We start from the raw sequence: 13,655 nt of genomic DNA on the forward strand, positions 1-13,655 counted from the left end.
CTTGATCTTGCCTCGAGGTTTCCCATTGATGATGATAGAAAAGTTTGCAGAAGAAATACAACCTCTAATCCATTTTCTCCAACGAAACCCAAAGTCCTTAGCTTCTAAAATGTTATCGAGGAAATCCCAGTCGACTTTATTTTATGTATCCAGTTATAGCTGTTAACTTATTAAATAAAAGTGAACTAACTTTTCTTTTTCCACATAAATCTACTCATTAGTTGTATGTCAAAGACAAGTGTTTGGTTTATTTGAAGTCACACAAAAATAGGCCACGTTAGGTTTTTATAATTGATTCAAATTTATGTTTAATATAATGAAAAATTAACAAAAATAAAAAATAATCTTTTATGTCAAAGTTCATCAACTAAAATAGAAATAATTCAAATGTTTCCATAATCATATGACCTTTCAACTAAAAAACATGTAGTTCTACTTAACTTAGGTTCAAACTAAATAGTCTAAAGCACTTTTGGGACTAGGCAGAATTTTCCAACTTCCAAAAGTTAAGTCAATTGTCCGCTTAGCCCTTTGGATCGAGGTTATAAAACTAAAAGGAGAAAGAAATTAGAATTGGACCTCCCGTTCTGATAACATCTTAAGAAAGAATAAACCACCACTCAACCAAAAAGTTAAAGCTGATGAGTTAGGTAAATTTAATTCATTTATATAGATTCTAACAATATCTTTGATCAAAAGATCCAAAGTTCGAATTCTCATTCGCATGTATTATTGAAACTCGGAAAAGCTTTATTGATAATATTATAATAATTATATATTAAAATAACAAATTGTATCCTTCTAAAAAACAATTTTTATATTACAAACAGAGGCCCAAAATCTTTATGTATAATATATATTATTCTCTCTTTTTTGGGAAAGATAAATCTATGTTATTCTGTACCTTTGGGTTCAACTTTTTCATTAGGTTATTCTGAAAAATTATTTTATTTGGTTTAAAATTAAATGTGTATTGAATGAAAATAAATGCTAAAAAGTTTATTTGGGTAGGTTATCATGTATCTAATCAACCAATGTATTAACAAAGGAAAAAAACGTCAAATCGAACATATCTCAAGTAGTTAAGACACCTATCTCTTACCAAAAGATCATGAGTTCGAACCTCCAGCCCACGTATATTATACTCAAAAATAAAAAACAAAGGAATAAAAACAAATAAACTTAGATATAGGTATTCAAGAAAAAAAAATCTAGGAGAAGAACCAACCTGAGATGAGTATATTGGGAGGATTTTAATTTAAAAAATAATTTAATTTTTTTAGAACAATTATTAAACATTTATTTAGGTCTGTTTTATTACTTATCAATTAATCAATTAGTACTCAATTACTCAAATAAACATACATAGATAAGTTAAAATAAAATAATGTTAAAAGGTTTAAAAACATTATTACTCTGTAACTCAAAATAAACATGTTTTTAATAAACATTAATTATTTAATCAATCAATATTTATGTTAGCCTTCGTTTCCTTTCCTCCCATATTAATGGTTAAAAAAAGACACTAATGACACGTGTATTAAGAAAAAAAAATCAAGATAATTGACATTGTTTAAAAAAGGGTCTTCAATAAACAAATTTTTTAATATATATATCAATATGATGAATGATATTCGATAATGAGTTATGTGTGTATATATATTTACATTTCACCAATATTTAAGACCACTAAACAATTTGAATGTGATCTAGTGGACTAATATAGAAATCTTAAACACGATTGAATAATGACTTTTTTTTTTATATTTTAGCTTTTTAAAATATAAAACCAAGTGAATGCAAATAGAATTTTAAGAGACAGATAATTGAACAAATTTATTTATTCTTAATAGCATTAATACAAATAATTATATCACACAAAAAATAAATAAATAAAAACTAAACTAATTGGTTTCAAAACATGCCCAAGTGAAACACAATTGTCAAAACGAGTATAACTCAGCAGTGATTGACATATATCTCAAATCGATTGTGAGTTCAATCTTCCACCCCACATGTACTAGAAAAAATTAAAGGCAACTCGCTCTTTTCTATCTATAACAAATTTTGGGCCTTTTCTAAAATTAACTTTCGACTATTTTGAGCAGGTTTCGAAGTACCCTTAAATTAAGCCAAGTTACCGTTTTTATCTCCAAGTGGTAAGATATATATAACAAAGATGGGGAAAGAACATGATGCATAATTGCATATTAATTAGGATTAACCTTTTTAATAAAGCACACATAGATTTATTATTTTTGCCAACATGTGCCTAATTTAAAAATTAAGACACTTAATCTAGTTCTTTAAAGTTTGTTTATGTTGAATTTTGACCTTATCTTAAGAGCACGAGAAAAATTCATGTGAGATTGAAAACGAGGTATGTGAGGAAGGACTTGCATAAAGAGAACAAACACTTTGATGTACAAATCAGTAAGAATCTAATCTAGCTATTTTCTCTTGGGATAAGAAATCAGAATTGCATACTTGCATACGGAAAATGAATTCTATTTAAGGTGGAGCACTTGTGAGTCGTCTCGTTTCTCGATCTGTTATTGCTGTTTTGGAATTGGTTACACAGTTACAGATGGTTGTGCGAGCTCGATTATGACCTCATAAATGTTATCATCACTGACCTTCCAACCTAGAGTTTGGCATGTTTGGCTTATAGTTTGTTACTGTGTATATATCATTCGAATCATAATAGGATAGATCAAGTGAGATGATCTATTTTCATTCGTCACGTGTGGTAGATCGTATTCTTCCCTCACTAAATTTTAGATATTTTCCCTGTTGAACTAAAAAGAATTAGAATTTTAGTATAGATACTTTATTTGAACAAGGTTTTATAGTTAAAGCACCATATATAGGTTGAAGGTAATTTGAATCTGAAGAGAAAAATTAACTTTAAACTTTTTTATCTTTTGTAAAGTTTTTTGTTTTACTATTCAATGCTTTACAAATAAAAATATATTATTATATAAGAGCAGAAGATATAAGAGAAAAAAGTAAAAATTACTTATTCTTAATTTATTATGTATTTCATTTCAATAATTTACGGGACAGTGCAAATATAGTAAAAATATCGAGTAAAATTAGTAAAATAGCAACCATATTTAGTTTTTTTTAATATATCACTTAAAAAAAACAGATATGAATGTTTGATATACTACTAAAAAAAATTATGGTGGTTTACATATAATATACTACTAATACGAGTGTCTGATATACTACTAATATAAGTGAAAAAATTTTCTATATTTAAAAATTTAAAAATCAGGTGACATGTTTTTAAATACATAAATTATTTTTGCTACCCACCGCAATTTTCCATAATTTATTACCTGATTTCAATAAATCATTGAATTGAAATTTATAATTTTTTTTCTTTTTTAGTTAAGATTCGATTGTTTTTAATCTGTGATTGTTCGGGCTAGCTTAAGTCAATCGTCTTACCCTACTACATTCGGTTACAAAGAAAACTCATGGGATATTAAATTGTAGGTAGGTAGTCACCCTTATTTTTAGTTTATATTTCTTAATTCTTGTATTGAATAGTTTAGGTCACTTTGATAACCATTTTGTTCTGTTTTTGTTTTTAAAATTTGTCGGAAAGTTAAATTTTGATTTTTTTTAAAAAAAAGTTAAAATATACTCAACAAATTTGAGCAAACCACCGTAATTTTCAAAATCAGAAAACTAAAAATGGTTGATGGGGCCTTAGTATTTTCTATTTAATTGATTCCAATATTTTATTACATTTTTTATCGGGAAAAATTGAAATGTCACGCGTTAAATAGCCGCCCAGCCACATGGGTCAAGTTAGAGAAAGAACCTGAAATGACCGAGCGCACTAGGTAAACCCCAAGTGCACTTGAATGCCCCCTACAGAGGACATCCAGCAGGCAGTATGCTAACACATATCCAAACTGAAACTGCGATGCACTACGGGACCACCCAGGACATTACCACACCTCCTTATCTGCGACGAGGATGTTGATGGTCCCCATGAACCCCAAGGTGATCTGCTCATTCCCCTGTCAACAACTTATTGAGGAAAAACCTTGACCCCTCTCTCTCGTGATATATAAGAAAAAGAGCAACCCTAATCGAGGTAAAATTCAATTTCATTACAAAGTTCTTGTGAGGATTTTACTCACACTCTCAAGCAGACTCTCACCGTCAAGGTTACTATCCTTCTTATAACTCTTTCTGCTTCAAACATGTTTACTCTCTACTTGAGTTCTAACTTAAATATCAAATTGCATTCAGCAGAGCACCACGTCGATGTCAGATTTTTTGTGCGCAGGTATCAAAACCTTGGAGACAAAGATGTATATGGCATGCTTTACACCTATATGGACCTCACCAGGAAATCATCATCAACAACATTTAATACATTTTTTAGTTTATTATTAAATTGGTGAGTTATAATTGTTTAGGCAAGTGACTGTCATCATCATTACCAAGGCTCTCAACCCACATTCATATTGATTTTCCTTACAAAGATGTATCAGATCAGTTGTTGATATCAAACTGAGTCGAGCCAACGTTACAGAAGTTCCTACATCATTTGAAATTAAAGGGAACATAATTAAATTATACAAAATATTCTAAATGAATAATAATGAATAGTAACAGCATACCTCCTTTTGAGTCGGAAGTTTAACATATATAATATTAAAAAACAAATGAGGCTTAATCACATAAGTCTAGGATTAAGCTAAGTGTGTATATATACAAAAGAATGTGTTAAGAAAAAATATATATATTAGAGATCATTTGTCAACAAACGCTAAATTTAAAATTTTTAGATTATAAAAATGAAATTGGAAGCTTTTAAAACTGTAAATAAAAAAAAAAAAAACTCAAATTACCAGGGAGGTCAAATTGATAAAAAGTCTTACTAAACTCAAAGTACGTAAATCAAACTGACACATTTATTATAACATAGCTCAAATAGTTAGTCGTTTAAACAATAAATAAATTTCCAAGAAAAAACAAACAAACTACTAACTATGACCTTTCCATATAAAAAAGGTGCCCCAAACTCATAATTACTAAATTCAACTTTTTAAAACGATCTTATTGAAAACCAAATCAAAACTGTTAAAATGAGATCATTTAGAGCTTAGGTATTGAATTTTCGTTGACATGTCACACATTTTCATATGTCCATGTGTTTGACGTGGACAATAATAGTAAATCGACATTTTCATAGTATCGCAAAAAATCGACAAAATACAAAATTTCTACCTAATTAATATCACTAACGTATACATGAGGTTAATATTAATAATTTTTAATTTATTTAAAAAGTTTGAAATGCCCATTTGTATTAATTTAAATATTCTTTATGAATTTTTTTATTGTTATAATTTTTCAAAAAACATCGATATTAATTTTATCAATATTTTCATGAATAATATTAATTTCCTTAAAGTTGAGATCACATCAACCATTATTAATTGACATTTAAAACGTTGGTTGGATGGTAACATCTAACAAGTGTCTTATCTACTAAATCATACATGAAATAGCAAAATTCAATTCCTTTTTTTTCCTCGGTATCGTCGGAGATAAATATTTGAGCTTCCAACTTAAAAATAGATGTCCTAAAAATAAATCACTATATATATATAAATTATCGTTATAAAAAATAAATTAAAAAAATAATACGTTATCAAAATGGTGTATTTGTCAATTATTTCCCATCCAATTCTAATTAGGGATACCATAATTTGACAAGATCCTTATATTAATCGAGGAATATCCTTTCACATTTATTAGGATTAAGAATGTTGTGACTACACGTACGATGGACTGAAATTTATTGATATTTCTAATTTCTCGAACAAAGACAAGTTATTTTATTGGTAAGTGTGTCAATAGCTTTTACTTTTATTTTTTAGGTTATTGGAAGCAGTGTATTTTCTCATACATCAAATAGGCTGAAGAGCCCTCATCTTCGTCGTCTCCGCATTGAAGAAGAAAAAGAAAAAGCCATGGCGGAAGTTACAGTGATAATCGTGGGGGCGGGGCCGTCGGGGCTAGCCGCCGCGGCGTGCCTAACAATGTCCTCAATTCCACACCTAATCCTCGAAAGAGAAGACTGCTCCGCCGCGCTCTGGCGGAAATACTCCTACGACCGCCTCCGCCTCCACCTCCCCAAGCGCTTCTGCCACCTCCCGGCCGCGCCGCTCCCCTCCGCCGCCCCCAATTACGCCCCCAAGGCCGATTTCCTCCGCTATCTCGACGATTACGCCGCCAAGTTCAGGATCCGCCCTCTGTTTCGGCGAAATGTGGAGGCCGCCGAGTTCGATTCGGCCGCCGACAAGTGGAGGATTAGGGCTTCGAACGGAGAGATCGTCGAGGAGTACGCGGCGCGGTTCCTAGTGGTGGCGACGGGGGAGACGACGGAGCCCTACTCGCCGGCGGTGGACGGATTGGCCGGGTACGGCGGCGATGTGATGCACTCGACGGAGTTTAAGTCCGGGAAGGGATTTGAGGGGAAGAATGTGCTGGTGGTTGGGGCCGGGAATTCGGCCATGGAAATTGGTTCGGATCTTGTTGATCATGGCGCCGTTACTTCGATGCTCGTCCGAAGCCCGGTAATGTAAAAAAATAGCATAGATTCAAATCAAACACGCAATATAAAATTCAAATTATTTCGTTTTTTTTTGTTCCTGTATTATTTTTTTATCTCATTTTATTTATTACAATTTCAACATTTTACGAATTCTTGATCGTAACATATGCCAATAAAGTCAAACGTTGGTTGGTATGACGCCTAAACTAAAATAAAATTGACAGCCTTAACATATTACCTTTGAATTTATATTAAAATTTTGCAAAAAACAAGAGATCGATGACTTTTTAAAAGTAAAATAATCCAATCAAATACTTTTTAAAATATAAAATTCAAAATTCACGTTTTAAAAGTATTTTCTCCATGAATTAAATAAGAGTAATATTTATGTTATATTTAAATAAATGAGAAGAGGTGATTTTTTAGTTTTTTAGAATACAAATATTACATATATATTTTGATTGGAGTAAAGTTTCTTTTTATTTCAAATAAGACCCTATTTAAACGATTAGAGACCATTTGATATATTTATCATTTTTTTTAGTTAAACACACAAACCCGTCTTTCATACTATAGCTAATGTATCAATTTCAAAATTATCGACCGACTTATATAATTCGTTGAAAAAAGCGACAACCTTACATCAAATCATCATAAAAAAAAAAAGGAAAAAAGGCATATATATCATATCACACCAAACATGTTGAATTTTGTGGAATATGATGAACAGGTTCATTTTATGTCAAGAAGAATGGTGCAATTGGCATTGGTTTTGTTGAAGTATTTATCAGTTGGGTGTGTGGATTCATTGATGGTGATGTTGAGCAAATTAGTGTATGGAGACCTCACCAAATATGGAATCTCCACACCATCAGAAGGACCGATGGCCATGAAACTCAAGTATGGCAAGTATCCAGTCATTGATGGAGGAGGAGCCTTTCACAAAATTCAATCTCGACAAATTCAGGTACACTTTTTTCACTCATAAATTGTTTGAGGGTATACATGCCAAAAAAATTATGGCTCAAAACTTTTTCGGGATTTTAAAATGTGCCTAACGTGTTTTTTATGTTTTGAACCTTGTAGGACATGTGAACTTTAAAAAGTGTCTAGCGAATCTTTTTAATTTTGTGAAATAATGGATATCTCTAATCTATTATTGGATATTTTTTAAAATTGATGCTTTTAATGTTGAGTCTTCAAGATGTTTTTTTCCGAGTTGTTTTACACCAATGATATTTATGGTGCGTTTGGTTAGTGATATGAAAAATACGCAAATCCACAGATCTGAAAATAAGCGATTTAATGATTGTATTCCATGCTTTTAAATATGAAAATTGAATCTCAAGTTAAAAAGAAAAAATAATAATAATAAATAAAATTGGATTTTAATTAACAACATATGAAAGTGGGATACCGAATGTATCTCTTAGGTGTGTTTGGGAATGATTTTGACATGGTCAAAATCTTTTTGTCATTTGAAAATCACTTCTCTTTCCATTCATCATATTTTGCAAATTAAGAAATTGATTTTAGGAAAGTTTAAAATCACTTTAAATTTATTTTTAAGGTATCATTTGGGCTGTTTTGAAAAATCAGTTATATTTAAATCTCTTTTTTCAAAATCACTAATTATACCATCAATCTCAAAAATACCCTTAATCAATTGAGTTAAATTCATGTTTGCCCTTATTCTTCGATGTTATACCAATTAAAACCATCTCTTTTTGTAAGTTCTCACTCATGTCACTTAGTTTATGGCATTATTATTATTTTTGTTGCCTATTTTTATATAGAATTAATCTATAGCCTTTCTATCCCTCTAATTTTGCAGGTGTTGCCGACAGAAATCTCAAGCATAAAAGGCAATAATGTACTGTTCAAAAACGGCAAATCTTACCCATTTGACTCCATCATATTCTGCACTGGCTTCAAAAGGTCAACACATCTATGGCTGAAGGTAAACTAAGAAAATAAAAATAAAATTTAAGACATAAATTTACATTTTCATTTTTTCAAAAAAATATACTCAATATTTAAGATTTGGACCGGTAAAATCATGCTACGTTAGTTTGACATGACTTTTAGAGGTATTTTTAACTTATAAAAATACATTTGATTCGAACTCACAACCTCTTGATTGGAGGTATATGACAACTACCGCTGAACTATGTTCGCTTTGACAAAACAAAAAACTACTCTTGGATTTCGAAATAGAAAGCTAAAAAACGATGTTGATACTAATGCAGGGGGATGACTATCTTCTGAATGAGGATGGACTACCGAAACCGAACTACCCTAATCACTGGAAAGGAAAGAATGGCTTGTATTGTGTAGGGTTATCAAGAGGAGGACTATATGGAGCTAATTTTGATGCTCAAAACATTGCTAAAGATATATCAGCTCAAATCCATTGGCGCGGGTAGAAGAAATAAAGAATGATGTATTTTTCAATGGAAAATACTTGCGTACACACCCCTAAATTGGTTAGCAGGAAAGCTTCTATTAATTTCTAAATTTATTTTCCTTGGTTTAGTTTTATTCTGTTTAATATCTAAAAGGACAGTTTTCTACAAAAACACCTCTTTTATCGACTATAAATAAAAGATGGATCGCACCATTAGCAGATGATGGTGTAGTGGATTTGTGGCTAAATGAGGATACTCTTTCCCTGATTCAAGGCCTACCGGGCGTGTAGCTGGGGCTTCCCCACCTATTTGGAACGAGTCCTGCAACATTGGTTATAGTGTTAGATGGCCATCGACACCTCTCGATTATAGAGGTCCAACTGGTGAAGTCACACGACATCCATCTCGAATTATTAAAAAATAAAAAATAAAAGATGGATCACAACTTCATTCACCATCCAACAACAACATCCAACAACATGAATTGTTATGATACGACGAAAACCCTAAAAATCTCTAGAAAGTAGTCTATTGGAAAAGGGTAAAGTTGTGCCAAAAGTCAATGGAGATTACTTTCAGGCTCAAAATTTTAAGATAATTCTCAAATTAGTCTCAAGAATCCCAATTTTATCCCCAATGAATAAAACATTTGAATTAAGTCCTTCCATTAAAAAATATATTGATAAAAAGTTGATATAATTATTAAATTATTGTTTCAATAACAATAACCTCCCTTAGAATTGTAGATTCGAATTCATTTATGTATTTGAATGGTAGAATTCTAAAAGACGTATGACAACTTCCATGATAATGCTGATTCAAGTAGTCTAAGTCAATCGAAAAGAAAATCGGTATGTTCATTACAATACATTTATCCAAAATGAAAACGAAGTAAATTGTCCATTCATATAAAAGCCACGAATCGATTTCGAATGTATTAAGACATCTCAATGGGATGGTATCTTAAAACTTAAGGACTTGTTAATCCAAGCCTTCCATCCATGGCTTTCCTTTATTGCCATAAGCTTTTTCATCTTTTGATCATGCAATGGCAATGGTGTGCCTTGCTTTTTGCACAACACAAAGTTTCTTGCCTGCTTTGGTCCAATTTGTTCCATTGGGTTCAAACCTGCACAAAATCAATGAAAATTATTTATCGTTAAGTTTATATATACTTTTCGTCAAAGCAAGTATAGCTCAGTCTAATTGACATATATCTCCAACTAAGAGGTTGTGAGTTCTCGATCCTCACCCCACATGTTGTAAAAAAAAATATTTATATACATACATTTCCAAATTTTTAGAAGTTTTTATATTTTATTGTTTTAGAATTAGAAATTCTTATTTTCTGTTGGATTATACTCAAAGTTGGCAACACAGTAATTCAAAAATCAAATAAATAAAATAGAAGAATTGAAGGGATTATAGATGAAAACTTAACAAGCTTTGAACCATTCATAAACTTAGATAAATTCGAAGAATTTTTTTGAGAAATGATAGGAGAAGAGAGAAAAGAGAAAAGTACAGCCATCTGCCTTCTCGACGTTATTGCAGTATAGAAGAAAGTTGGTAGCATCGAAGCCAAGAAGAGGAAGTCGGGCTTGGCGAGCATAAGATTTGAGAGCGGCGTGGATGACTTCACACACGAGATCGTCTTCGTTCGCTATAAATCTCAATGGCCCTGTGCTTCCTACAACACTTATTGTGATCAATAATCTCTTGGCCTTCTCATTTCTACTAATTTGCAGGCCATCCTCTCTGTTGTTGTTCTTCAATCTATTGTATAGACTCCCCTTCATATTTCTCTTATGCCTTATTCCCTTCAATATTAAAAACTTGGTGAATAGAGAGAAAGAGAGAGAGAGGCCAAACAATTCCCAACCACTCAATGGTTGACTTTGTGGCTCATTGTCATGGGAAGAGTGGAATATTTATAAGAGAATTTTTAACGCTAAATGTATTTTCTATAAAAGTAATTATAAATAAGTGCCACGTGTGAACACCTTCTAGTGACTTTATATGAAATAATAATGTAGAGATTCAACCATAACTTTCGGATTGATCCAAATCTTGATAGCTCGATACATGGTGGTCGAGTCGATCTACATTTCGCCTATCGACCAACCTACTCTAGGTACAAGATGACCTTGAAGAACACCGGTAGTCACGAAGACGACGAGGATGTTCCCCGACAACACGCCGCATAATTTCTCAGGATGTCAGAGTGTCAGAGAGTCGTTAGAGCAACGTCAGAAGCTCTATCGAAGTTCATCTCTATAAGTAGAGACCCCGCCTCCCACGAAAGGTACGAGATACTATTCTCACTTTGAGTAATAGGTCGGATTGAGTACTACCTTGCTCATCAGAGTGCTAGCTCTGTTTTGCAGATACTTTAGACTTCACACATCTCATCCAAGCTTCATGGAATACGAGTTTGATCATTTTCATGATCAAATAGTTACTAAAGGGTTCATTTGGTACGTTCTCGCTTCTTGTTTTTCGTTTTTCGTTTCATATTTTTAAGAAACGTTTAAAACTAAATTGTGTAGATATTTTGGAAACAACAAACTCAAGTTTTTTTGTTTAGGTTCAGAAAACAATATAAATGTGTTACGATCTCAAAGTTTTGCCCCTCCATAAATTCTCAAAATTAAAATGATCATACATACAAATACGTATACGGCTCCGCCGCCACCCATTTGATCATAACTCAATTAATTAAAGCACATATTTTCGATAAAAATCGTGAATTTTCCCCCAAAAAATATTAAAAAATAAAAATCGAACACCTACATGTCCCAACTATATTTGCAACTAATCATTTTATAGCTTATTTTATAATATTTTATCATAATTATGTTAATAAGTCGGCCATCATTCACTTAAGTTATATTTTCAATATTGTTATTAAATGAGAATAATGTAGCAATCATTGTTGAGTATAAGAAATTTAAAAATAAATAAATAAATAAATTTACTAGGTTGGCCTCTTGTCACTCGAATAAAGAAGAAAAATATCTTATTTTAAAAAATAATAACAATAATTTTGAATTATTGCCATTATTTATAAGGGAAAAAAAAGGGTCGTCATACTTTGAAACCAATAATTTATTAATCACATTAAAAAAAATGATGAAAATGTAGGCTTCATGCCTCTTAGCATGCATTATCAAATAGAATAACTTTAATACAAATGCCCCTTGGCCTCTGTTTCATGAGCCAGGCCATGTTGATAAAACTTTAGTTTAAATCATATTTTTAATCTACAATTTTTAAATATTTTATTTTGGCTCTTGAATTTCGTAAGGAAGTTGAGAGACTATTTTCTTTTTCTTAAGTACAAGAAGTGGGAGTGGGAGATTCGAACTCATGACCTATTCATCGTAGATATATGTTAATTATCACTGAGTTACGTTCATGTTAACATATTTAAAGTGTATTTTAGTTTCAAACAGGGAGGGAAAAAATAGAGAATAAAAGATACATAAATAGTTAGTAAATTAAATCTTATCTAGTCATCTAGAATCGATTGCCATTTTAATTAGACTCCAACTCTACAACCAGCTCGAGATTTGAAACATTAAGTGATGTCTTTTGTTACGATGGTTCGTTAGCAAGTCAAAGTTTGAATTATTCGAAAACAAAAATTTGCTTTCATTGTTGTTCTTCTTGTTCTCGAGTAGTTTTACTTTCTTTGAGAACCCCAAGTTTTGAATGTACACTTTTTTAACTTGTTTTTAAGTGGACATAGAGACGTTTTTTATGTGTCCTCAAATAGTGAGTTTGAAGAACCTATCCACTTTGTTCAAAGTCTCTTCTATGATTAATAAACCATCTAGTAAAGACTTTCGTGAGCTCGACAAAGCCTCCAATAATGAACCTTTATTTCGATCTATATAACAAAAAATAAATTGAGTCATTGAGATTGGAGGAGAAAACTAAGTTAGGATGGTTACAAAAGAATTGAGTTGATTAACATAATTGAAAGTTTTTAAAATTTACAAACTAATTAAACAAACACAAGTATCAAATTTTAGAAGCTAAATTTAAATGTCAATTCGAATATTCTCGAGTTTATAAGACACTTATAACTGTCTTAAAAGTTAATGATTTATTTGTGTATGCAACGGTCTAAAAAAAATCTAAATTTATAATTTAAGCATTATTATATTCATATGAACTAAAATAAAGAGAAACAAAAAAGAAAATTAAAAATTTCTTCCCTTTGTGCTGAATTATATATAATATTGTTGGAGGCGAATTATCGCCTGTGACGTGTCAATATGGGAGATCATCAATCACCCTAATAAATGAAAGAATCTAATGAATCTTATCATTTAGACGATTTCAAACAGCTCAGCAAGGCTTGCCAAAGTCGAGCCATATTTTACTGATCATTGGTTGACATTTTCAAAGGACGAGTCTACCTTGAAAAGTACCTGCAAGTGCAAAGCACCAAACATAATCTCAAACAAGGCACTGAGAATCAGGGGTGGTCGAAGAGCCATTGGAGCACTCTCGAAAGTCCTGTTGGGAGTCCAACTCTATAAATAGAGATCTTCCACCACACGCAAGGTACGCGAAACTATATTCTCTCTCGAGTATAAATCAAATAAGTACTTACTAGAACGTCGAACTGCTAACTCTATTTTGTAGGT

At 31.5% G+C, this 13,655-nt stretch overlaps 1 protein-coding gene and 1 long non-coding RNA gene across 2 annotated transcripts; one reads left to right on the forward strand and one right to left on the reverse strand.

Moving 5' to 3' along the window:
* Window positions 1–5,804: 5,804 nt before the first annotated feature.
* Window positions 5,805–9,244, forward strand: LOC111013200 (putative indole-3-pyruvate monooxygenase YUCCA10). The gene is made up of 4 exons (XM_022287603.2): window positions 5,805–6,611; window positions 7,320–7,556; window positions 8,424–8,549; window positions 8,839–9,244. Exons 1-4 carry the CDS (start codon window positions 6,006–6,008, stop codon window positions 9,013–9,015), a joined length of 1,146 nt encoding a protein of 381 aa, XP_022143295.1. The 5' UTR covers window positions 5,805–6,005; the 3' UTR covers window positions 9,016–9,244.
* Window positions 9,245–9,805: 561 nt separating this feature from the next.
* On the reverse strand, window positions 9,806–10,892 carry LOC111013321 (uncharacterized). The gene is made up of 2 exons (XR_015792637.1): window positions 10,523–10,892; window positions 9,806–10,126 (listed from the first exon to the last, which is right to left on the reverse strand). It is a non-coding gene; the product is annotated as an uncharacterized LOC111013321 (long non-coding RNA).
* Between the last annotated feature and the right edge of the window lie 2,763 nt (window positions 10,893–13,655).

This window comes from Momordica charantia (genome assembly GCF_013281855.1).
Source record: "Momordica charantia cultivar OHB3-1 chromosome 8 unlocalized genomic scaffold, Mcharantia_2.0 BLBB01000008.1, whole genome shotgun sequence".
NCBI lineage: Eukaryota > Viridiplantae > Streptophyta > Magnoliopsida > Cucurbitales > Cucurbitaceae > Momordica > Momordica charantia.